The 27,861-nt window shown below is 42.5% G+C and overlaps 2 protein-coding genes across 6 annotated transcripts in view; both read right to left on the reverse strand.

Annotated features, from left to right (window-relative positions):
* LOC310853763 (uncharacterized protein) overlaps positions 1–5,875 on the reverse strand; it is a 26,969-nt gene extending 21,094 nt beyond the window's left edge. For 2 of the 3 annotated variants that reach the window (XM_083758198.1, XM_083758196.1), the window contains exon 1: positions 5,601–5,875. The gene's annotated coding sequence lies outside the window, so the exon portion shown is untranslated. Of the gene's footprint in view, positions 1–5,379; positions 5,527–5,600 lie in introns of those variants that run through there. The other variant, XM_083758197.1, reaches the window with a different exon arrangement.
* A 2,657-nt stretch (positions 5,876–8,532) lies between these two features.
* kera (keratocan) lies at positions 8,533–20,056 on the reverse strand. Of its 3 annotated transcripts, none has more exons than XM_083794484.1 (3): positions 19,998–20,056; positions 10,446–11,311; positions 8,533–9,330 (listed from the first exon to the last, which is right to left on the reverse strand). In XM_083794484.1, exons 2-3 carry the CDS (start codon positions 11,305–11,307, stop codon positions 9,152–9,154), a joined length of 1,041 nt encoding a protein of 346 aa, XP_083650610.1. In that variant the 5' UTR covers positions 11,308–11,311; positions 19,998–20,056; the 3' UTR covers positions 8,533–9,151. The 3 variants fall into 3 exon arrangements, with proteins under 3 accessions (XP_083650610.1, XP_083650609.1, XP_083650608.1); XM_083794483.1 differs by having other exon boundaries at positions 10,446–11,320; positions 20,008–20,055; XM_083794482.1 differs by lacking the exon at positions 19,998–20,056 and adding an exon at positions 13,984–14,026 and having other exon boundaries at positions 10,446–11,320.
* Between the last annotated feature and the right edge of the window lie 7,805 nt (positions 20,057–27,861).

Genomic DNA, 27,861 nt, shown 5'->3' on the forward strand with positions numbered 1-27,861 from the left:
AGAGACCTCTTGTGGCTTATTGCTTTTGCACACTTGCTCAAATACTCCAATATCACATTTGTGTTTTCTATTACAATATTTCGACCCACAGGTCTTCATCACCTGTGGGGTGATGAAGTTAAAAATATTTCTTTTTGGGATGATTGTTTTCCTTCATCCTACATCTTACACTGGGCTACCTGTGATAAGCATATAGCTTGAACAATGCATACATGTGCTAATGTGAGCTTTGTGTGCTATCCTAGATTTTTGAACTTGACGTAGAAACCAAAATGACATGGATCTAGAAACGGGAATCAACCATTGCATTCATTACAAGCAAATATCCATACGAAAAATCCATACGAAAGTTACTTTCTAAGAGAACATTAATCACAGTTAAGTTCAGTGGTGCACTATGCAGGCTGTCCATGCTTGTGAGCATGTTTACTAGTGTGACCTATGCATCATTTGGCAAAATGTAAAATAGAAATCTTTATAAAAGCCTAACTCACATACTGTGTAAGTACAGCAGTACTTCACAAGTTTAAATGCAATTAAAATGATAGATGTTCAACTGTGACCGAATCTTCAATGAGTTAAATATTTTCTTTACCAGGCCTGGGACAGACTGTTGATTATGGAATCATTGCATTTCATTGCATCTTGCAATATATCTGCAGCTCATCTTAAGCATTCCATTTTTGAGTGGTGCAACCACTCCTACAACCAGCAATGTCCGTGTACCTGTGTGTGTAGTGCAATGTCCGTGTACCTGTGTACCTGTGTGTAGTCATGAGCACGAGTCGTGTGCGCATGCGTGAAATTGGAACACGGGGTAATGCTGCGCGTGGTGCATTTATTAATACCAGAGGGGGTGCCAGAAACAGAGAGAGGGGTAGTGCTGTGAGAGAGAGAGAGAGAGAGAGAGAGAGAGAGAGGGGAGTTTGCACCACTCGGTTCACACAGGTGTGATTTTTCTACAGTATATGGTCAGTCGATTCACAACACCAATCACCAAAATCTGAGCAATCCATACCAGTGTTAAATAATTAAGGTATACTGTGTGACTTGTGACTGTGCGTGTGTGTGTGCGTGTGCGTGTGCGTGTGAGTGTGTGTGTGTGTGTGCGTGCGTGCGTGCGTGCATGTGTGCACCGGTGTGTGCGTGCGAGTGCATGTTGGTGGGCCAAATGTTTCTTACCTGAGGTTCATCAATTGTCAACCATCTTCATAATCGTAGATATCCTGGTTTTCCAAATTTAAGTTTTCTAGATCCACATCATAGTTGGCGCCATCATATGTGTCTAATTCCACTTGTCGGGCGGTTCGGGCCTGGCCTACCACCACTTGAGGACGAAGAGTCCCAACACAACCCGCATAAGAATCCTCATCCTCACCTAGATATGAAGAACAAATGGTAGCGTTAGTGGAGCATCAGACGATTTGAAGTGCTACATACTGTACTGTATATGAAAAATAAAAAATAAAATAGTCTGCACAAGTGACATGACAGCTCCCACTGTTTATTGCAAGATTGCAGATCAATGTTTCAATGCCTGCAAGGATCTTCATCAAGGTCCACCTGAGAGATCGAAATGCTGAGCAGTGGCAGCTAATAAACAGCATGAGTCTGCGGATTCCATTTAAATTATTTTGCAGATCTTCTGTTTGGATGCACATGATCACAGAATCTCTGTGTGTGCGTGTGCGTTTCCCCCACATAACTCTGAGAACCGTCCACCCGATTGACTGCAAACTTGGTGTGCGTATTGCCAAAGACCGACAGAGTGATTTGCCGAGTAGGGAGTTTTTTCCCACGGGCATCATGCAGTCCCAATAGCCACTGGCCTAGTCCTATCTCTGTGTGTGTCCCTCGCGTATCCCAGAATTATCCCAAGAATACAACTGATCGACTTCAAACTCAGAATGGCCTATTGCCTGCCCTAGGACAACGAAGGGGTGATGTACTGAGTCAGTCAGAGTACTATGGCAATGGGTACTGCAGTGTTAGAAGGGACAGCGGGTATCGCGTAACTGGACGACATGCGTTCCCAACGAGCATCGGCCTAGTGGAACATGAGCTGATTGTTATGATTCACTGCTGAAAATGCATCAAATCTGAGTTGTCACTACTTGGAAATCAACTTGCAATGCAAACAATCTTTTTTTGCATTCTATGCAAGACCTAAACAATGCATGAATTTTAAAAGTGTACAGTATTTGTTTAAATGTCGCTTTTATGTGGGCACCCCCACCAGTTCATTAAGTATGCCTGGTTTGCCTGGTGGGTGGTGATGGGTGGTGATCCACCTGAACTTAAGCCCCACCCACAGCTGTAGTTTATGATAAAGGGGGAGGGGTTAGGGGAGGGGCTGATAATGTGAAGTCACTATATTACAGTTTTTTTCATTGGCACGTTTGACTGTCAAGGTTCAGCCTCCAGTAGGAAACTCTAAATACAAGGGAATACATCATTGCACATAAACACGACTCCAAAGTGTCTAATGAAGTACTGTCACCTCATAGACACATGAAAAACTGGAAGAATTGTGGCACTCCATCTTTAAGCTAATACTAGTTTCTATGATATAGGACATACCATGTTATAACCCTCGAGTTTTTCCATGTAGAAAAGATATGTATATTTCATGTATATTTCAACAATCGTCAAACTCTTTATTCGTGTATTCTTCATCGCACTAAGTGTTTGCGACCTGAGTAGATAGATAGAGTGGTATGCCAAGGACCAGTGCCTGACACCGGGTCAACAATGCACAACGACTCATTACTGAGGTGCAGACAGCCTAAGAAGCTGAATATGAGGGCCCCTGCCTTCCCTTCCAGGGGTCCACTGTTCCGGGAGCTGCCATCTTGGCTCAAATCAGGTCAGAGTTGATGATCTGATAATGGACCATGAGAATATTTTCATTGGTCTACACAGGGATAATTCAGAGATGGTTGTTGGGGGACGATTTGGCAAGCAAGTTATTTGGATATAATGTTATTGGAGAATATTTAAATTCCTGCTGTCTGTGGTCAGGTCTTCAGTTACTATACTTTTCCTACTTGTGTATCAGTGTCAACAGATGGCAAGAAACAGTCAGTAAAACCAGTTTGCGTTGGAAGTTTGAAATCGGGACACACTACAGACACTCTGTAGTGTTGACTCTGTAGTATTTTTCCACATAATTCAGCTATGTGAAAGCACTGTCCCTGCCATCTATTCCCCTTTCACCAGCACTGTATTCACACAGCTCAAAGTTGTTTAAAGACCACTTCACCACTTTTCAACCTATCTTCATAAAATAGGTCCTCACTAATAATCATGATAAAAATGGCACAATGTTTTTCTACTCAGTCTGTGTCTCATAGGAGGGCTGTGGGCAGTTCAGAAACCCGTCCACCAGTGACATCATCGATGGAGAATCCAAGCTAATAGAAACTGACAGGCTTTCTATTGCAATGTGATAATGGAATACAAATCTAAACATTTTTGTAAAAACATCTTGTCTTGTCTCTGCCTGACGATGATGTCACTGTTCTGAACTGCCCACAGCCCTTCTATGAGATACAGACTGAGTAGGAAAAATTTGTGCCATTTTATTATTTTATTATTAGTAAGGACCTATTGAAAAGTGGTCAAGTGGTCATTTAAGTTCAGGCATGATCCCTGTATCCCATTGAGAAAGAGGTAATTAGCTTAGCGTGTGTTTGCAGACTGAAAGCACATGTGTGCAGAAAATAACCTTCAGAACTAATCTAGTCTGATGTTTGGGGAGTTCTCCCCCCAACGGCAGGTGCGCTATAGTGACATCAGAGCAGACCTACAGTATGAGGTGGATCATTGCAGTACGTAACGCAAGCAAATGTAAAGGAGCATCATATCCAGAGAGTCCTCTAGGCTGGGTCAGAGAAATGGAGAGCAGGGAAGGGGAAGAGGAGAAAGAAGCAGTGAAATGTAAGAGAGAGAGAGAGATGTGGACAAGATGTTGGCCCTCAGGGTTAGATGAGAGACTGAGGAAAGAGAGAGAGAGAGAGAGGTTTCTAAGCTGACTCGCCCCCTCGCCCCTTACAGAGGTTCTTTATGAGGCCCGGGTCTCTGCCTGTCTCAGCACTCAAGCTCGAAATTCCACGAGGTTTGTGGACAGGATGGCAGTGAGTTACGGTTGCAAGGGAAAGCTTCATTCAGCTCTGAGGGTGCCTAAACACACACAGGCGCACACACACATGCGCACACACACACACACACACACACACACACACACACACACACACACACACACACACACACACACACACACACACACACACACACACACACACACACACACACACACACCACACAAACACACACTCTCGCAAAGTCACGTATACTCAGAGATGTACACTCTCTAAAACACACCAGGACATTGAGCAATGCCGCAGCTATTTTGGGCATGTGGACAGATAGGAAATGCACAAAAAAAGAGTCATAAATCTCATGTTTGTTGATGTGGGAATGGGTGGTGCAGAGCAGACCTGCAGGCAAAGCAATCAGCATAATCATTATCTCTTTGAGTATGTTCAAAATACTGTGAGTGCCTCCTATTGATACAAATTTAAGGATCAGGTGATTGGTAAGTGTCCCCCGTGAAATGGATTTTCTGTCAGTTCTCATAATGTCACGAAGCTCATGAAACGCAGCATGGCTACGCTGAAAGAAGGTCTATGCTACAGACAGAGGTGTGCTTTTATACAGGCTGTGTATGAGTGTACAGTGCATGAGTGTAGCTACAGACTGCTCTGTGTTATGTTTGCTTTGCGTTGGACATTCCTGATATCCAGTGATTCTGCTTCCCCCCCCCCCCTTTAAAGCCACAAGCAAACTTCACTTGACTTCCTTTGGTATTTAAATAGTGAAACACATCAGGACGTTGTAACAACAATCGGTGAGAATAAAAAAAAACAGCAAATTAATTTCATTGGAATACATTTAAGTTGCAAAGGACTAAACTCAAAGGATTCTGTGGTGATTTAAGGACAACAAACTGACCCTAATTCTGTGAGATTCTCTGCAGTATTCTTGATGGTTGATGCTGTAAGCATTGCTAGCCATATCATCATCATGAATTCTGACAAGTTGATGGGTGTATATTCTATTCAAAATGAGCCAAGGAAATACATTCAACCTGGCGCCTTTGATCTTCATCTCAATGATGATGAATGCCGTGCGAAAGCAAAAATAATTAAATGCAAAGTACACTCCCAAATGAGTGAGTGGCTAACAACTGCAGTTGCCACATTTCCCGAAAATCACCTGCCGGTCGACTAGCTGTATCTAAATGACATGCATTCAATCCTCCTTTTTTGTGTTCTGGTATAAATCGTCAATGCCAACAGAAAATAAAATACATCCAACCTTCAGAAATCTGCAAAAATCCCAACTCAAACGATCCTGAAAGTAACCAGCAGGCCAATTAACCAACTAATCAGAAACCAATTAGCTAGCCTGTTCCTCCACGTCCTCCTATGGAGAACGGCGACATTGTTTGTAGCCGTTTCAGCCCGTCTGCCTGTCTAATCCCCTGCTGTACCAGACAGCCACTCAGCCAACATGAAGATAGTACCAAGAACGCTTACCTCTGACTCTTGCTTTCCCGAATGGTCCCTTCAGCCGTGATGGAGATGCTGAGGGTTCGGGGACCTGGCCAATGGTGAGAGGTCGTGCAGGGTGCCTTGAAGAGGAGGGAGGGTGTGTGTGTGTGTGTGCCTGCGTATGTTTATAGGTGTGTCAAGGTGTGTGTGTGTGTGTGTGTGTGTGTGTGTGTGTGTGTGTGTGTGTGTGTGTGTGTGTGTGTGTGTCTGTAGCGTCTGTGTGCTCTTGCAGACCCGAGTGGCTGCAGGCTGTACGTGAACGTAGCCACTGAGACCGATTGGAGCGAAGCAAATTGCTTTTGGTCACTCTGAGTGCACCCACCCTCTTCACCCACATGCACGGCCCTGTGCAACACCACTACCACTACACATGTGCACACACGCGCACACGCGCACACACGCACACACACACACACACACACACACACACACACACACACACACACACACACACACACACACACACCACAGACAGAAAGAGGCCTCCCCGCCCCGAAAGCAAAAACCCTTTTTATCCCATACAAGAGTATCCTTTATTTTTCTAGAGTAGTGTGGTTTAATCAGTATTTGTCTGCCTTTCCCAGAGGTGAAACCTTGGCATGTGCTGCTTTCATGTATGGGGGGGATCTGTGGGGCCCCTGCACACAATGGGACCTCTGTCAGGAGCCCCTGTTAGCATGCTACTGAGAGGAAGTCCCTGCCTGGAAAGGCCTCTGCTCTCTCTCTCTCTCTCTCTCTCTCTCTCTCTCTCTCTCTCTCTCTCTCTCTCTCTCTCTCTCTCTCCGCGTGTTCACTGTCGCCGGCTGAACTGCTCTAGTCTATACTGCCTCCTCCTTAAGTACAGAGCCGAGGTCGGTTGCATGTTAGACGTGACAGGCTCCCTTAAAGACAGAGAATGACTTGATGTGAACTCATTCTGATTGAGTGTTCTGATGGTGTATGATGATGGAGGAGAGGTCCTATATATCGGCTCCATCCTTAAAATCTAAAAGTTTACATGTAAAACGGAACCTATCTGGCACAAATGCGCCCGCACGCAGTGACACGCGCGTCTGTATTCGCAGCAAAGGGACACGCACAGGAAGTTTTCGGCTGGTTTTCATGCATTGGATTTATTCAGTCACAATTTGATTCCACCCTCCCACCTCTCTCTTCCTTCTTTCACTCTCCTGTGGGGGAAACTCTAGAGCTTTTGATGAGTGAAGGGAAAAGGAGATGGAATGCTGTGCACCTGCTATAGGAGGCAAGCCGGATTCAAAATCTGCCAAGACCTCTTGAAAAGAACCTTGTGCAATTTGGCTCGATGTTACTGTGTAATAACCATCCATGCACGCTGGGAGTGTATTTGGTTCCATTTGTACCCCCCTGTGTTAAATAGACAGTTGGGGTTTTGCTGTGCGACAAGACAGTGATTGCAATCTCTATGACTGTTCTCGGATAATTGGTAAGGTACCCAACACATTTAAGTTAGCCTACTTTCCGGAAAAACTTTTCTGGAGAAAAACAACCCATGACTTTTAAGTGAATAACACCTCACACATTTTTCCTGTGAGCGGCGCCGTTTCGCAAGGAAGTACATTATACATTTGACTTTACTGTGCCTTCAGTCCCTCCACAGCTGGCTACACTTATAGTGTTACATTTATCAATTGAAAGTAGATTATCAACCACCAAATCACGTAATGTTAGTGTAATGTTACAGGCTTATTTAGTCACCAAATGCTTATTTGTATTTGTATTCTCTGTAAATAACTGATACGGTATCAACACGTCATGTTGTAGGATGGTAAATGGTGCATTTATATAGCGCCTTTATCCAAGGCGCTTTCTATAGATTGTGCATTACATTCACACACACATTCATACACCGATGAAAGAGGAAACCATGCAAGGCACCAACCAGCATATCAGGAGCAATTAGGGGTTCAGTGTCTTGCTCAAAGACACTTCGACACTAACTCTGTGGGAGCCCGGGTTTGAACTGGGAACCTTGCGGTTACCATCCGGCCACTCTACCCCTGAGCCACCGCCGCCGCCCCCCCAGCCAGGATATTGATAGCTTGTAGGTCTGTTTTTTGGGGGGCACGTGACCAACGCTATGAAACTGCAACAACAAAAAATAGGGAGGAAGTGGACTAAGAAAGGGGAGGAGCCAAACTGAGTTCCTCTCCACAAATTAGGAGGTCAAACAACTGCTTGTGGGTTATGCAGATTCAGTGTCATTATTAAAACTCTTTCAGCGCCACCTGGTGGTCACCAGTTTAGGCTCTGAGTGCCAATTCTCCCATTATAAAGAAATAAATAATTTGTAATTCTATTATGCATGTTATGTGCATGTCATCACCTGTACACCAGATTAGAGGAATTTTCATGGATGAAAATAAAAGAAATTCTGCCTGGGTGACAGCAGACTGCTGGGCGAGCGCTGGCGCTTTGGCATGGGGGGTCAGATCAACATATGGAATGAATTCTGTACTGGCCATATATGGAGTGTGTCTTGAGTGTACTGTACAGGGTTTGATGAGGTCAGATCAACATATGGAATGTCAGAACAGGTCAGCTCCATATATGGAGATGTAAGGGTGGCGGGGGCAGTGTCTTGATTGTACAGGGTTTGATGAGGGCCCAGGTAGGTCCGGGCCTTCATTTTCGGGACTGTTGAAAACTCTAGTTTTCGCTGGCTGCCGGCACGCACGCACGCACGCACACACACACACACACACACACACACACACACACACACACACACACACACACACACACACACACACACACACACACACACACACACACTCACTCAATGAATTGTTATTCATGACAGTAAATCATCAATTGGGTACACCGTTTATTTTCATGTTTTATTTGATTACATTGAACCTCATATGGGGGAAAACATATCAAAAGAGTGTTAGTAGTTTAAAAAATACTGTTAGTAAGTCATTTGTCATTATAAAACGTTAAGGAGGGACGGGTATGAAATCTCAATGGACATGACTTTAAACTTTAAATAAAATAAGTTACCTAAACATGCCAGTATACATGTTTTTTGGAATTCTGTTTTTGTACAAGAGCTTATGATACCTTAATATCCTTTAAAAAAAAAGTACAATAAAAAATACTGTCAAAAATGTATTCTAGGAACAATATAAAAAGTTCCAAAGTAAGGGGTTAAGCACTCACAAGCATCCCCCCTGGACATCGGGGATAAAGACGCTAAACACATATTTGTCTTATATGCTATCTTAGTCACAGTTATGGTAAATTAAAGACTAATTCTTTAAAAAAAGGTCTTATATCACATTCAGTTGTTCATACCAATACAAGGCACAACTAGTGGTCAACAGTTGATACTGCAATGTCATTTAATAATCTATATTGTCAGGCAATCTAGATCCTTGAATGTTCTGTTCAAATTCCCTTGAAATCTGATCATTTTCTACTGTTAGCTAAATGTCTATCATCTTAGTCATTATGCTGTCATGTCCTGTTGCCATTCCTGAGCTGGCTCATCAGATCCTGGGAGATTATAATGAATGTTAGATGACGATAGACCTGAGGAGACGGAAACACATTATGACGTCCCTTGGAATCGGTGGCTTGATCTCATTGCCATCCAGTCGGAGGTACCGCAGCCTAGGAGCAAGGTTGTTGTCAACATTGTTGCTGTCATCCAAAGCATCAGGTGACACAGGACAGATATCGGATCCATTCACACCTGTTTGAAAAGAAAAACAAAAAAAACAATAAATTATTTATTTGAAAATCTCAAATTCCAACTTCATGTTCCCCTTAGATAATATGTACATATTACATACATATTTACAATATTTACAATCAACAAAATAGAGGACAGCTTGACTAGGGTTGGGAGTCGGGATTACATTTTAACGGTTCTGGTTCCCTATTAATGAGTCTGGTTCATATATATATATATATATATATATATATATATAGTAGAAGGGATGAAAATATTAATAATAATAAGTATTATTATAATAAGTATAATTTCTGCTTATAATAAAGTGATTATCTGGCGTGATTACTAGGTTACAGCAAAAAATAATTATTAAAAGAACACTATTAGAAATTGTATGACTATTATTTCAACTTGGGCGAGCCCAATTGGTCACATATTTTGTCGGGTCGTACTAGCCATTAATTAATATATTAATTAATTTGTAGCGTATTCCGCGTATTCCGCTACGCAGCTCTGTGCCATCCACCACAGGGCAAACACAAAGTGGATTATTTTTGAGCAAGCAAAACTCGAGCCCAGGCAGCACTTCAGCCGTTCCTTTGCATATATCTTAGATGGAACTTGTAGCCTATGTCTGTGACTGGCACCCACTGGTAAAGTCCAATCACACTCCTGATGACTTTTGTGTTTGTTCGATATGCTGCTGTTTTTGCTACTACACTCGACCATCTCACTCGAAGTTCCGGCCCCTTCTCACACATGTACGGTAGGTGGCGTGACGTCACCACAGCCGCTTGCATGCAGGGGTGCAAACACAGCTGAGCCAAATGAAGACAGCAGAACCGCTAATGCAAATTTGATGGAACCGGCGGTGGTTTTCAATCACGGAACCGGGTCTGAAACAGAACAGGTTCCGGGTCCCACTCCCAACCCTAAGCATGACTAAGAAAACAGTCCTGTGCAGAACTCTACCTGCCACCACCCGCATCCCCCAATACATATTTTGCTATGATACTTTGAAGTTTTAGACATGTTTTCATTCCTCCTTTACTAACATAAACAAGGCTTTGCTTACATACAGATCTCACGTACAGTCTCTCTAGCCTTTGCAACATCATAAGACACAGACTTACTCTTGATCTTATTGTGGTCAAGGTGCAGGTGTTCAAGCCCTTGTGGAATGATGGGAACTTCTGTCAGCTGGTTATGGGACAGCTGCAAGTCCAGAATGCTGGAGATGTTGAACACGTCCCTGGGGAGCCCGCTGCTGCCGAGCTTGTTGCGGTTGAGCCTGAGGAATGCAATCTTAGGCAAGCCCTTAAAGTACTCAGCTGGGATCGTCTCAATGTTGTTGCCATCTAGGAAGAGTTGCGTAGTGGTGGACGGTAAACCCAGGGGCATGCTGCTCAGCTGGTTTTTGGCTAGATTAAGCTGAACCAGTCCGTTCAGACCCTTCATGTTCACCTCAGTAACCGCGTCGTCCATCAGCTTGTTCCCCTGAAGGTCCAGGAGGTTAAGTCTGTCCATTCCAGAGAAGACACCGGCTGGGATTTTGGAGATGCGGTTGTGAGAGAGCCGCAGCTGTTCCAGGCTGGACGGCAGGGCAGACGGTACGGATGTCAGGAGGTTGTCGTCCATGTAGAGATGCACCAGCTGAGACTTGGTCTTCAGGGCTCCCTCCTCAATGTCCTCGCTCGTGATTTTGTTGCGGTTGAGGTTCAGCCAGCGCAGCTGCGTGGCATTGCGCAGGGCGTCCTCTGTCAGCGTGTCGATGAGGTTGTTCTGTAGGTACAGATACCAGGTGTGTGGAGGGATTTTGGGGATCCGCTTAAGGTTTTTGTTATCACAGTAGACGGCGTTAGGGAAGCTCAGGGGGCAGCGACACTCATGGGGGCAGGCCTGAACCTGGGCCATATAGTCCTCGTATGGCATGTCCTGGCCCAGTGTTGGACCAATGACCAAGACGACAGACACCAGACTCAGAAGAAGCACCATTTTACTGCTTGACCTAGAAGATAGAGAGACAGAGAGAAGCAGACAATTAGAAACAGAACAGAGAGCATATACACACAGAAGGTTAGACTAGTCATTGGTTAGACCAGTCATTTGTCCTACAACCTACCTCAAACCCTCACCCTAAACCTAACCTCCCACCGGGCAGCACACCTAAACCTAACCTTAACCCTCTCCCAACCCTTAACGCACCCCTCACCAACCTTAAGCCTTGCAAGTTTGTCAAAGTTAAAACTGTAGTCTTAATTAAGTGGTAGCACACTAATGCCAATCGTCAATTGAGGTGGCAACATTGCCAGATAATCCACCATCCCCTTGGTCTTTGAATGAGAGATAAACCACTTAAAGGCAGTATATGTTTGGTCAACTTTAATTGCTTTACAGCTGATTAGCCACAAGCCACAATCACATGTGATCTCACTGTTAACCTAACTCAAAGCCTCATCTATCATGGTACTGGGGGCAAGTCCACTTAACTTAATCAAGTGATTCAACCAAAACAGACATGTGCGAAAACAGTACCACACAGTATCCAACCACATAACCAAACAATCATAAACTCATGCATGGATTCAGACACACAGACAATAAATGTGCCGCATATCCACAGTTTTAGGGTATTTTTCATACTGTAGCTCGACAGAAGAGAATGTTATAACATTGGTTGTGTGGATGGGTGAACTACATAATATGGACAATACTGTTCACGTGAGATACAAGAGATCACAAAAACACTGCATGCCCATCAAAATGGCCTTGACCTTGAGCTCTGACTCATTCAAGCTATAATATACTGAGCCTTTGTATGAAGTTTCATTCAAATGAGACCTCAAATGAAGGCAGCAGAGCAGGGGTCATCAAAACGTACACAGACAAATGTGTCCGTGGCAAAGACTTGGCCTTGTCCGTGGCAAATTTCAGATTTTCTTTTTTACACACCATTATAATGTTCTTATTTGGTCATAATAACCAATTTGTGAATGTCAAGTCTCCAGGTTTTCTTCAGAATATGTATGACACTTATTTACTATGACAATATGTATGGCACATTAGGACTCCAACTAGTGGTGGTTCTCAATTTTTTTATTTACAAGGACCCCCTTAACACCATTCATGGTCATTCGGGGCTAGCTCTTTGCGTTTCTGGTAATATTATTGTCCTCTAATTTGTATGTCCGTGGTGTGTTCAAATTTAATTTTAACACTAAAAGTCCACCACAAGCCAACATGGCGATGACCCCTGCAGCAGAGGACTCACAAGAAACTAGAATAGAATTGGAAGGCTAGACGAAGGGTATTCAATCATAATTTCTTCGACCCATCAATGCTCATATCCATCCCATCATTCTGCACTTGATTCTTCTCGGCTGCCATCTGTTGCTGGTTTAAATTCTTGGCGCACACTCCATGTGTTGGTCTGGATCTCGTTTAGGACAATCACAGCCCTTCTCATGGATGAGCTGACATCAAAGGCCATATGTGCGCACCTGTTTCCAGACACGTGGCTGAAGAATCACCATCTCACTGTGCTAAGGTCAGAGGTCAGTGACCTGGCTTTAACAACTTTCAACCCGGTGTCCCTATTTTGGGCATGCCGTTATGTAGGTGACGCCACACGTGAGCTTGCAGATTTTTCAGATTTTGTTTGTTATTTTGTATTCCATTATTTAAGTGGTGAAGTCAACCATGCCTCCATGCAAATGAAAAGATACTGAGCTATTTGTGCAGTGGTGGAAGAAGTGCTTAGTAGCAAATAGCAATGCAACAATGTAGGAATACACAACAAGTAAAAGTCCTGCATTTAAAAACGCACTTTTGTAGTAGAGTAAAAGTACAAAAGTAGGCCTCTCTCTACGTCGTCCTCAGACGAGCCCTCCATTGGCGTCTCCAGTCATCTCGGTTCTCCATACATCTGGACAGCTCCTTTGTGCTTTCCGCACCAGTATCTTTCTTTAGTACGTCCACGTAGGTAGGTGTGGGACGTCCTCTCGATCGATGCCCTTGTGTTGGTTCCCACAGTACAAGCTTTTTGGCCGGGAGTTCTTGATGTCGGTGGCAGTGGCCAGCTAGTCTCATCCTCCTTACTGCTATCTTCTCTGTTACACTTGGTAATGCCCCGTACAGACGCTTGTTGGTGATGTGCTCATCCTGGTTGATGTTATGTACCACACGTAACATTCTGGTGTAGCACCCGTCCAGGGATTTCTGTAGGGCTTGTGTAAGTGTCCAGCATTCACAGCCGTAGAGGAGGCCTATTGGCATCAATATGTAAAAGTGCTCATGCAGAATGGCATATTTCCGCATAAAGCAGACAAATACAGCAATTGAGTACATTTACTGCATTACTTTCCACCTGTACTTCGTCTCCTCATGAACCTGACAGCAATTTCATGGCACAACCCACTGTATAACGTTCTAACTCAGCATATAAAAATGTCAGCAGCAGTACAGGCCTGTGACATTAGGAGGACAAAATATACAACACGGAAGACAAGACATTACAACCTACAGTATTTTAATGCAACCTTATATCACTGCAACATTTTCATACAATACACAACACTACCGGATGCAGCCTTAATTGCTTGCAACCACTAACCAGACTGATGTTGACTAACTTATCACTCAGCACTTTCCCTGCCAGACACACACACCTACCTTGAACCAAACAAGATTCCTTTTGTGTACGTCCTCTCTCCGATAGAACGGTGTCAAAGTGTGAACCTACCTGTCTTGCCCTGTATTTGTGCTACTGGTCCTTATGCCAACCTGTCTGTGATGGTGACACCAAAGCTTGTCTTGACCAATCAGATGCTCTCATTAATCAGAGGTCATAATCCCCTGGTGGACAGCACACTAAGCCTTCCCCTTTAGAGCTTGCAACATGGCCTACTTATGCAGAAACCACATTTTGTTTGCTAACTTAGAATTGCAGACAACTCATCCCTCACTGCTAACACATGCTCCATCTGTGGCTCTCCATTGTAGCTCTTTGCAGTCGTGCATGGTGGAATAATCGTTGCTGTTGGGTGGGTCCAAAACCCTTAGTTTTTGCTTTACTTTGCCATAACCATTTACTTAATGATATATTGGTTGTCAATCTTTTTTTGACAATTGGGGACACATTGGCTGCATGTAATAATTGCTGATACGGATACAAAAAATAAAAAAATAAAATCTGAGCCAGACTGATGTTTTAGTGTCTAGTCTATGTTATGTTTTGTAGACACACAACAACGGTGCATTGAGGTCAGAGTCAATCTAAGAGGATTTCATGGGTGGATTGACCTACACTAACTGTTCTTGAACAGAGGTGAAGGTTCTCACGCTGTGAGAGGATGTTGGTTAGCAACCTTCTTCATTTCTGTTGATGATGATGACGGCAAATGCCGGTGGATAATCCCACCTGATTGGCTGTGGCCGGATGTGAGTGACAAGCTCATTAGACTGGGCTCATGTTTGCCGATGTGCAATGTGTGTTGAATCGTCTCTTCAACACAAGTGAACCCTTAACCGTGTGAAGTATAAACATCACTGTAGAAACACATTCCATTTAAACACTGAAACCATATTGCAAGAATCTGTTTATTTTTATTTATTTATTTGTCTATTATGCCATATGCCACAAATTGCTCAACCTAAATGCAAAAACCTTGATCCTTCTCCCAGATGTAAAAGGCATCATGTTACATGTAAGCTTTTTTGAGCCGCAGTTCTGTTTGTAAAACATGTGTGACGGCCCCCCTGTATGTATTGTACTATATTAGGGTATATAGTATATTATGGTATATGGTATCTTATATTAGGTGGTCTGGTGTGGCTTTATATATCTTATAGTTATTATTCACTTTGGTTAGTAGTTTATGGTTTCTTTACTTTGCTTACTCTCATTTCTGTTCTCCTCATCTTGCAGTGGATTGGGGAGCAGAGCTGTGATGTCATGACAATCAGTCAAGCGGCGGCACCTGGGCCCGGTGCCGACGCCCTGTATATAAGCCTGTCTCCCCAGTCCCTTCCTCAGTTCTGCTGTATTCAGTTCTCCTTTGCTCCTCTCCCACCATGCACCTTTTTCAGCATTTGGGTTAATACATACAACATGCACACACATCTCACTCATGCATACACGCACTACACTACTGATTACTGATTTCCACACCTCATCTGTTTGCTCTTGATTTGGGTATGATTTGGTTTAATTCCTTATTTTGATTACTAAATAAATTTATATTTCATTTGAGTACTGTGTCTCCCCTGTATTTTCGCTCCCCTAGGCCAGGTATCTAACACATGATTCAGCTTGCTTCGACGGCAGGCTCTGGATTCAAACCCGAACACATGGAATGCGCCTTTGTTCGCTGAGTCACCAACCGGTTTAGCCTAATTCCCAACCCATCTCAGTCATGAGTACTGTGGATGGAGGAAAATGAAGTGGTCTTCTCCAATCTTATCTTCAACTCTCTTACAGGGATCCTAGGGTACAAAGATGCCCGCTTTAGCTTCCTCCCTTTCCCATATCTTACCAAGTCACAGTTCAACATCTGTCTCTCTTTACAAACACCTGGACATTAGTAACCCAACACCCATCCTTGATCTAAGCTATAGGCTACATGAAATATACATTACACACATGTGCATATGAGTTGAGGCATATACTCACTCTATCTAATACTGTATAAATGTGTTTGATGAATAGAATGCTGCACATTGTCATTATGTCACAATTCAATTGTTGGTATTCGGCAAGGATGAAGTATACAATATATTCCCACTGTAAAAATAAATGTTGACTCAGGTCTTCAGAGTGCTCGAAATATGACAGAATAATAAATGTTGGCTCCAACCTGCTTGACACACTAAAGAGAAACACATGCAGAGGAATATGATAACACGAATTTCCTGCCAGGGGCTTTGTGTCTGAGCCAGCTATGTTAATTGCGCACGGTCTATATTTGCTCTGCATTTCACGATCAGTTGCACTTCAATCCAGTTAAATATACTCAGGCTTTTGGAAGATGAGGCATGTCTTATGTGGCATAGCTTACTGTTATTAGCACTGGGGAAGTCACTGTGTTTGGACACTTGCTTTAGACTATAGACCTGGCAAAGCCACAACATTTGGAAGCAACTTTAGGAAACAATTAAGTAGGCCTAACAATGCTAATAAACCCAGTATAGTGTTATCATATACCATATCATTATAGATATGTAATCATTTAGTTATTTACATTTTCATTTAAACAATCATTATTGCACAAATCAAGTGCAAGTACTGTAATTCCAAAATTATTAGGCTATATACTAGGGTTTAATGCCGGGATCCCGGGATTTCGGTCCTCCCGGGCATAGGGCACGCAATTTCCCGCCCGAAAATAATTTCGGGACCCGTCGTCCCGGAGTTTTTTTTTTCTTGTTAGAAATTACACTAATTTCTAGAACGGCCTACTACAGCTGCGCAGAGGCAATTGCCAATTAGTCTGCTTGCCACATTATCCTCGCCACCCGTGCAAGCATGGCGTCTGTTTCAGCAGTGTGGGCGGATTTCACAAAACTAAATGATAGTGAAGCTAAATGCAAGACCTGCAAAAAAATCTATAAATGCTGTGGAGGGTCAACTAGTGGTTTGGCTCGACACTTGGCCACCCACAAATCGAGCAGCGGAGCTGCTGCTGAGAGGGAAGATGGGCCTTCCACTAGCAAGCAAACTAAGCTAATGTTCGCTGCAAAGAAACCACTGAATGCGATTCTGGCTCAGTTGGCCGCGGTAGATGGATTTTCATTCAATGCCATTGCAAAGAGTGCTTATCTCCGACATGCCCTGGAGAATGACGGCTACAAGTTGCCAAAAAACCCAGACGAGATAGCAAAGATGGTACAGGGCTATGCGGCGGAGCAACAGAGCATGCTAGTCAATGCCTTTAAAATGAACGCGGGTGCGGGTGCTCGTTTCTCGCTTACAATGGATGAATACACCTCCCTCCAGAACAAGCGATTTATGAACATTAATCTGCACACGGAGGACGAGCATTGGAACCTGGGGGTTTTTCGGATCGAGGGAAGCATGACCTCAGAGCGAGTGGTTGAGCTTTTGGAAAATAAACTTCAAATCTACTCCCTTAACCTGGATGACCACATCGTGTGTGCCACCACCGACGGCGCCTCTGTGATGGTGAAGTATGGAAAATTGGTTCTCCCTGAACACCAGCTGTGCTATTGCCACGCCATCCACCTGGCCGTCACAGATACACTCTACACAAAAAAAGAACGAACGCCGACCCAGTATGCAAATGCTGGGGATACGAGTGATGAGGACGAGGAGATAGGCGACGAAGATGATGACGAGGAGCAGCAAGCAATTCTATCCAGAGCCAATTTGGACAGCACCGTGGAAAAGGTGATTCGATATAACTAACGTTATGCAGTTGCAAACCACAAGTTTTATTATTTTCTCACTCACTCAGCCTATTAGACCCATTTTATTGTAATTAATTATTATCCATTTTCACCGTACAATTATCCCACCCAGGTTCGAAAGATTGCCAGACATTTCCGACGGTCTCCTCTTTCCAACGAGAAACTGCAGGCTTACGTCAAAGAAGAGTTGGGAAAAGAATTGAAGCTCAATCTAGACTGTCGCACAAGGTGGGACAGTATGAGTGACATGGTGGATCGGTACATTTCGCTGCATCGCCCCGTCTCTAAAGCACTGGTTGACATTCAGCCATCGCTGATTGTCAATAATGATGAGCTGACCATTCTTAAGGAACTAGCAAGTTGCCTGAAACCTGTGAAGATGGGAGTGAAAAGCCTATGCGAAAGAGGAGCAAATCTCCTGAAGGCAGATGGCATTTTCAAGTTCATCCTATCCGAGCTGGAGAAACAGGACACCACCATCTCTCGGGATATGACGGAGGCCATCAGGACCAGATTCGGGGACAGGAGACTGAACAACATTGTGTCTTTGTACAGGTAATAGTCTGAATATTATAGCCTACTTGTTGGAGCTATAATGTTATAGCTTCCCAATTAAAGCAGGTTCATATAATAATAATAATAATAGGATTATTATTATTATTATTATTATTATTATAGCCTATTACTTTACATTTTGATATATAGGCTATATTTAACCTATACATTATTTGTTTAGGTACCTCCAAAACCCAGTGATCGTGACTACTGCAGATTTGCTGTTCGCTATGCCCTCCAAAAATGCATTGATGAGGACAGCACTCGGTCTCTGCGAACGCCTGTTTGTAAGTGACACGGAGCCCCAACCACCAGATGAGGGAACGGAATCAGAAGAAGAGGCGAGTCAGACTACCGTGAGCCTACAAGCCCAACTGCAACAAGAAATCGATGCGTGCATGAGAAGCCCAGACCCCGAGGAAAAGACGGGGAATGACCTGCAGAAAATCATTTCAAAGGAATTTGCGCTCTTTGAAGCAACCAAAGTGCGTCCCAAAAACCTCCAATGCCTCTACATGGCTCTTGGAACCATTCCGCCAACTTCAGTGGAATCTGAGCGGGCCTTTTCAGTGTGCGGCACTTTCGTTACCAAACTGAGAAACAGACTGAGCGACAAATCAATTAATGCACTTTGCTTCCTTAAATCCCACTTCCTCAAATCCCAAATGGAAGAGAAATAAGGTAATCAAGTCATTCAAGTGAGCAAAACGAGTAGCCTGTTTAATTGCCTAGTTTATTTTCAGTTGCATACAGTAGGCCTAGGCCTATAGGAGGCTTTAATGTTACCGCGACAGTGAACCGTTGTGAGCTTGTATATCGGCTAATTGCATTGTTAATTATCTTTTATTTAAAAAAACATGTTTTTCGTTCTAGAAAAAGCTCAAAGAACATTTGATGTTCAAAAAATGTTTTTCGTTCAAGAAAATGCTTAATAAAGTATTCAATCTTGGGAAGTGTATTGTGTCACTCTTTCTGATTAGCGTAGGCTTAGGCCTATATACATTATTAATAATTTAATGTAATAATTTCATTGTACATGTTCATATTTCGTTGATAAATAAAACGTTTTAAACAATGAAATCACTATTCTATTGATAATATTAAGTATCTATACATAAAAATGCATTTTGGTGGGCACTTTTTTCTTCTCTTTTGTTTTTATTTCTGACGGGAATTCCCGCGGGAGGCCGGGAAAAGGTCCGCAAATTCCCGGGAATTAAAATGAGCCAAATCCGGGAAAATATTAAACCCTACTATATACTATTAAACTTTCTGTAGATTACAACATACACATCTGTGGCCCAGGTGCAAGACAAACAGAAATATCATACAGTAAGTGTCAATATATGTATATGTCCTGCAATACATCTTCAGATGAGCTTTTTCAGCATACCACATGGCTAAAGAAAAATGTTGGCTATACTAGAAAAGAGGCAAAAATCCATATCCGTGCCCATCTAGCAGTGCCACTGCCAACTGTATTTTGTGAGGCCACTCCAAGGCAGCATTGCATTGCGTGTAAGCTATGGGATTTAAGTTGGCACCATTCACCAGATCAAAGGTAAAGAATATCTTTCTTTGCAATCCAGCCAGATGTAAACAGTCTAATAAAAAATGACCCACCTCTGTCCAGCAATGGTCTCTCCATCGAGGCACCCTCCTCACTCAAATGGAGGATGCACAGCACAACAAAAACAAATATAAACTTAAAGTTACCTGCGTTTTCAGACACTGTGTGTATGGACTGTGTGCAGCCAGGTGAGCTCTGGATGATGTTGAAGCGTTTGTCCTCCACTCTCCGAACACTTTGTTCTGCCGTTTGTCTGCAGTCCAAGAACAGACTCAGCAGCTTTCGTGTGGTGGGAGTCTGGGGGCTCGTCTTATCAGATGTATATTGTCATTAATATCATTCCCCAAGGCCGTACCCTGGCCATGCACTGGTCGAGCAGAGAGAACGAAACATGTGTGGTTGGGGGGAGGGCGAGTGCGTGTGTGTGCTTGGGGATGTCCTCTATGGAAAGGTTGCATGGACTGCTTTCTGAACAGCCCAGAGCCCCCTACACCCCCCCCCCCCCCTCTTTTTCCTTTGTGTTGGTGAAGTCATCTGCATAGTGATGGTTAAAGTGCAGGTGTTGAGGAGGAGGAGGGTCAAAGGTCATTGGACAGCACTTAACCTTTTGCTTTGTAACGGGGTGTTAGCTAACCCATCACACGCCATGGGGGACAGGGATGTTGAGCAGTAATATAGTACTGTACTTTACTTCAGTGTAAAGTACAGTGTAAAGTACTTTTTTGGAAGCTTATGAGTCTCACTTTGACTCCACATATCTTTCAAAGACATCTTTCTCACATTTCTGAGTTTATTTTTTACATGTCTTTGTAAAATGAAGTCTATAGTTCAGTACAGTTTTAATAACGATTGATATTACAAAGAAATTTGACTATGGTACAGTATGGTATGGTATGTAGGCCTACAGTGTTATGTCATTTTGTATTAGGAGGTGGAAAGGCTACTCTCTCTCTCTCTCTCTCTCTCTCTGTGCATGTGTGTGTGTGTGTGTGTGTGTGTGTGTGTGTGTGTGTGTGTGTGTGTGTGTGTGTGTGTGTGTGTGTGTGTGTGTGTGTGTGTGTGTGTGTGAGGGTGTGTGTGTGTGTGTGTGTGTGTGTGTGTGTGTGTGTGTGTGTGTGTGTGTGTGTGTGTGAGAGTGTGTGTGTGTGTGTGTGTGTGTTGTGTTTGTTCAAGGGGAACAGGGAGATGGGAACCCCACATGTGAACCCCACATGTGCTTTGTATTAGACAGACAGACAGACAGACAGATGGCTGACAGGTGACTGACTGAAAACCATTACAATTCTGTATAAAATGAAATTCATTATTAATAAGAAATCACTCCAGACACTTTATAACTCATTAATACTGCCTTATTTAATCTACTGTGCTGAAATCTGGGGAAACACATACAAAACAATAATAAATCCCATTTTTCTCCTACAAAAGAAAGCAATAAGAATAATTAATCTGGCTGAATATTGTGCACCAACAAATACACTATTTATAAATAACAACAAACTGAAACTTGAAGACCTAGTCAATCTCAACACAGCTACAATAATGTATAAGATCTACAATAAGCTACTTCCAACCTGCATGCAGGATCTGTTCAAACCCAGGGAGAGTAGATACGAACTCAGAGGAACTGGATTATTCAAAAAAATCAAAATCTCAAGAACTAACATAAAAGAGAGATGTCAATCTGCCATTGGGGTGAATCTGTGGAACGAACTCAATACAGAACTAAAAGAGAGCAACTCCATAAGAACATTTAAAAAATCATATAAAGCTATGATAATTGACAAATATATAAAATCACTTTAATATATACAATATGCATAGGCAGTAGATATTACAAAATTATATTACAAAATTATATATATAAATATATATATATATATAAATATATATATATATATATATATATATATATATATATATATATATAAAATAAATTATTTGAAGTAACCACTTCAAACATAAATATACAAACACATGCAGTAAAAGTAAACGAGAATACAAAAATACACTATATTTGAAGCAACCACTTCAAATATAAAAGTACGCTCTAAAAAAGCTAAATCTATGTGGGCGTAACGTAACTAGTATAAGGCATTTAAGCTAAATATGAATTTTCTGTTCATCATTGGTATACAAGAAGCACATCACTACAGATAATCAGTTTTTCCCATTGCTATTGTTCCTGTTTTTGTTTTTTTTCTGTTCCTTTTTTTCCCTTTCTTCTATTATTTGAATCATTAAAAAGGTGGGCATAATAAGCTTCGGCTTCAGCCCAAACCTTTTCAGTCAAACTGTAATTCTGAAACCCCCATTCTGAAATGTACTGTACTGTAAATGACTGAGATAAATAAAAACTAACTAACTAACTAACTGACTGGCTGGCTGGCTGGCTGGCTGGCTGACTTACTGACTGACTGACTGACTGACTGACTGACTGACTGAGCGAGAGCAGGATAAGGTCTGTACTGTAGTTTGATGTTTGGATCTGGACATCAAGCCCTGAGCAGCTGTCTCTACTTTGATATTAACATCTCGTCAGAGGAGGTCCAGGTTGTATGAAGGACTTTATTGTCTATAGACAACAGAACCTTCACACTGGGTTCGCACATGGGAGAGCTAGGCAGGAAGTGGAGGAAATTGTTCCTGATCTGCAATAGTTGTGTAAAAACATGTCAAATGCGAACAAAGTTGTAATGTTGTTATGGTAAAATATCCTGTATCATATATCAAATTGTTTCCAACTGCATTAAGAAGTAAAGTACCAGTAGGTAGTAAAGTAACAATACAGATGTGGAGTTTCCGAAATACCACTAACTGCATGTACACTGAAAGACCACTGTCTTTCATTTAAATAAGTGGACCAAATTTGAAGTATGATTGACCTTAGCTGCTAGATGTAATTACAAACTTCTGGGTGGGTGAACATCTGGCAAATCTTTAAACAAAAAGGTAAGCCATTTACTTAACAAGCTTACTGGTAGCCTCTAAATAGTGCGTACTGCAGTAAGAGATGCCTGACTCCTGAGGGGAGCCAGGTGTCTCTGCACATATGGCCCATATCACAGTATTAGCTGTGTTGTAAACGGTCATGTGACTGCACCCATGACACTGTCAGAAGAACACACATGCAACATAAAGGTACACAAGGTAAACGCCCAATGAGCAATGTTTATGGAACTTTGGGGATGATGATTTACAGTATGAAGGTATGACCCACTGTACGTAAGTTCTCTTTTCTTAGACCATAACAATTACAGTACAACAATTTACAATTTTGGCATTTAGCTCTGCTCTTACTCAGTGTGATTTACAAAGTGCAAGATCAGATGGCATGTCAACAAACACCAGGGTAAATGGTTGTGTAAACATTGTAGAGTGCAAGGGAAAAAAGCGCTACAAAGAAAGTAGATAAACATCAAAACTAGCATCTGCCTAAACATCATACTATCTAAATAGCACAAATAGCACAAGCAACTTCTCATAGCATTTCTGCTGTCTTATAACCTCACCCTTGCTGTGAGAATGTTGTTACACCTTTCTGGATGCATGATGGAAACAAGAAATGTGTGTCAGAAGATGTATTGGGCAACTACAGATGGCAAATATGACAGTTGTACTGTGACTGACATTCTTAGGCTTGTCCCATTCTCTTGGTGTATGTTCGCCCACTTGTGGAGAATTCATACACTTACACCGGGGCTCCACCGGGCGCGTCAGCGTCGCGTCTCCGTCACCGTCACAGAATGTTCCCTTTTTAATCAATGAAGGGTGGCTCCACTGCCCGCGTTGCGTCGCGTCTCCGTCACCATTACAATTGCCCCGGTTCGTTTTTTGACGCACGCGACGGAGACGCAACGCGCCCGGTGGAGCCCTGGCGTTATGTCTTATGGTGAAGGATAACTTCGGGTTACTTCAGTAACCTCAGTTAGATAAGTGACTCGAGAGAGTCATATGGGGTCCATATATGGGGTCCATATGACTCTCCGAGAGGGACTCCGAGAGGGACTATTATAATTTTACCATATCATTTTTTATATTTATATGTGTCTGTAGAACAGTGACTATGGTTTGTCTAAACTGACCTCTCAAATGTGTATTCATCTTTGTAATGATGGGTTTACACACAGCAACCCTACTATAACATCCCTCTTTTATATGTAGTTGTAAACAGACTGGTCTTGCTGACAGCTTGATCACGTCCTGCAATGACATTCACAGGAAGAGTTGCTCTTTGGGTTTTCACACTAATACACAAGCCTCATGATCATTTTCACTTTCCACAATTCCACTTTTCACATGTCTTTGTTTCCCATCTTCCAGTTGGGAAACATTTCAAGTTAAGTTTCCTTTCTGTCTTTTGCAGATTTTGAATACGTCATTTACACTTTTATATCGTCTCATCTGAACTACTGTAACTCTCTGAACTCTGGGCAGAGTCTAGGGTAAAAAAAGCTATTGGCAGTCAATTCAGCAATTGCAGAATTTAGCTGCTAAACCCCAGGAAACGCAATCACATGCGGATCAAACCCATTCTGGCATCGCTCCCCTGGCTGCCAGTTAGTGTTGGTGTTAGTGTATTTAAGGTTTTACTGATGACTTTTAAAGCCCTACAAGGCCAGGAGATATGCTGTTACCATATGAGCTAGTTTGCAGCCTTAGATCTTCAGGTATTTCTTGATCCCAAGACTCACCTTGACATGGTGATCTGGCTTTTGTTGCCCGAGCACCTAATCTTTGGAATGTCCTGCTGTCAGCTTTTATTATGTGCATTCCCTCCCTTACTCTTATGTGTGTTGTATTTGTTTTGTTAATGCCATTTGTTGATGTTTATTTTATTGTTGGATTTTTACCTTATTGATTCAGTTCCTTCGTTTTATCGTCCTGCTTTTATCCTTTCTGTAAAGCACCCTGTAACTCTTTACTAATTTCCGTCAGTTGTTTGGTTGGTCATGCTCCCATATATGGTCATACCTCGTGACATCACATGATGTCATCAATATTAAGCCCATACAAGGAGATCCCTGATGTCATCAATATTGGCCAGCAACTACATTTGACCTCAAAGCTCAAACCCTTAGATCTCCATATATGGAGCTGACCTGTACTGACATTCCTTTCCCAGCCATCCTTCCTCTTCGATGTCTCCCTTTAGACTGATACCTGTCCATTTAAACTCTAGACGGGCCTGCCCCAAAGTTATTAGTGCAGCCGTGCCCGGCAGCCGGAGAAAACTAGAGTTCTCAACAGGCCCGGAAATGAAGGTCCGGCCCTACCTGTGCCCTCATCAAACCCTTACACACTCAATACACTGCCACCACTGCACCCTTAGATCTCCATATATGGAGCTGACCTGATCTGACATTCCATATGTTGATCTGACCTCATCAAACCCTGCACACTCAAGACACGCTCCATATATGGCCAGTGTACGCGTCAGGGCGAGGTCGCTTCTCGCCCCCAGGGGTCTTACTGGTATTGATCGAGATACAGAGGTTAGTCACAGTCTCTACTAAACATATTCGTGCCCCAACAATGAACCCCAAAGTCACATAGATGTTTTCTTCTTACCATCTTTGTCCAAAATAGAGGTCAAGTGGGCCTGATCAGCATTTTTATACAGACCCAGAGCATGATCGAATGGTTATTTCTTAATTGTATCCTGCTGTGTACACCCGAATGGAAGCATATGCTTTCGCTCCTCATCTCAGTTATTCAGTTTTTTTCCTTTACTTTGTCATACCATCTATATAGTACAGAGCTTTTTGACCCAAAAACCCATACAGTGTACAATATCACCATCACTATCATATTAGGCTCTCTGACATACAGTACTGTAAAAAAGAAATAGAGCCACGGCTCTGTTTAGGTTCCAACCCGCAGTTCAAAAACACTTGACCATAGGTGGTAACCAAGAGAAGCAGTAGAGTCATATCGCTTGTAACTGATCTGACGGGGCGGAGGAGAGTTTGTTAACCCACAGGCATTACAACCTCACATACCAAATTATAGGCTAGCTGAAACTCCTCAGCACAGCTCTAGAAGATGAGTTAGAAGGTATTTGTTTTTGACACCGTGGAACTGTAGCATACATCAGAGAATGTAGTATAAGTGTGGATCTGCATGGGAAAAATAATGTCCTAAAGCCGTGGTATTAAGCCAAACCATACATCCCCTGCTTCCCTCCAGGACCAGCAGTCTCGTTCTGCAGACTATGGCTGTATGAAACGGCGTGAGTGACCTCATATGAAGCAGACATGTTGTAGTAGGCTACTGTATATCACAGAATAGAAAAAAGACAGGGCAAGGGAGAGAGGAACCATGCATGTATAGACACAAGGGTAATGGTCTGACATCGCAAACACACTGACGGGCCTTGTGGAATGGAGAAAGAGCGCTACCCTCTGAAGATCGATGTACCGGTAACACTCCGATCACATGAAGGATGTAGCTTGCCGGAAAAGAACAAGCTCACCAACGATTAAATATTTTAATCGTGAGTAATCGCATGATTTCTCTAGTTAATCGCAAATAAGTCATCAGTCTTTATCTGTTCACAATGTACCTTCTTCGAGGGAACTTTGTCCTGTTCGTCCATCATGGGCAGGGAGGAAAAACTCGTCCAAACACGTCCTTGTCAGTGAATGAGTTAAATGATTTAACTTCGACAGCCCTAGTCTGATGCGTTTTTACCTTAGCGAGTGGTTATTGTCAGTATGGGACATCGTCATGCTACAGATTTTAAATTGGGCATTGTTCACCTTCCACCTCTATTTTATTGTGTCTTCCAAATCAAAGCAAATTACTGTAATTTAATTGACCACTTAAAACCTACTGTACAGTACAGGTATGACAAATAATAGCAAAAACAGCCGATCTACAAGCTAACAACCTGTCAATCGCGGTGTGGAACTGTGGATGCTGCATTTTCTCAATTCAATTCAATTCAATTCAAAGGGATTTATTGGCATGAGAAAACATACGTTTACATTGCCAAAGCAGAAAGTCCTTAGAGTAGGGAGGAGACATGGATTTGATTCAAAGTGATTTGGTTGGCTAGCTCAGTGGTTCCAAAACAGTCGTTTGAGACATGAAACTTGCTTTAGGAAGTTAATACTATGATCGAATCCTGGGGGCATTAGATAAATCTGTTTTGATGCATGTTTTGATTCCAGAGACCATGTGCTGGATGCTGTTCTCTGCCCTCAGCTTCAACTCTTGCTATACTCTTAACCACATATCTCATTGACCCCCAGGGGTCTCTTCTGTGAAAATAGACAATCTACAAGCTCACAGCATGTCACATTGTGAGCTTGTAGATCTGCTATTTTTGCCAAATGTTCACACTAGAATAGGGACTCTATAGGTCAGGGGTGGGCAACTTTGACGATGGAGAGGGCCACTATATTTCCACACTCACTCCAGAGGGCCACTTTGCATTTTACTGTAGTAGCAAAAATAGCTGATCTACAAGCTCAAAACGTGTTGCACTGCAACACGTTTTGAGTTTGTAGATTTTCTGATTTCTAATTTTATTTTGCTATATTTTTATTGGAATCCTGAAAAGTAACCTTTTTGTTTAATTTTAAATGCATTTAGTTATAGTTTTGTTAACTTTATATAGACTGAAGTAATTAGAGAGGGTCATGGTCAATTCCAAACATGCAGGGTTTGCATGTTTGGAATTGTAACAGCTGAAAGCAATAATATATCAGTATTGTGATATTAACCGCCGCATTAAGTGATGGTGGCACTGTGTGTATTTAGGTATAGCCAATGGCTGCCTGCTAACTAAAGACACATGGAAAGATGCAAGGTATGCATTTAACTAGAGGTAAGAGAAAGATAGAGAGAGAAGATGCCTGTAAAACAATTCCCTACATTTGATATCCACCATAAAGTTGATGAGTCCAATTTATACAGTTTATCTTGCAATTTTCCATACACACCGGAAATGAACTCATAATGATATAGGCTTAAAAAGTGATGTCGTACAAGAA

Source organism: Protomyctophum parallelum, assembly GCF_964188405.1.
Source record: "Protomyctophum parallelum genome assembly, chromosome: 22".
NCBI classification, from domain to species: domain Eukaryota; kingdom Metazoa; phylum Chordata; class Actinopteri; order Myctophiformes; family Myctophidae; genus Protomyctophum; species Protomyctophum parallelum.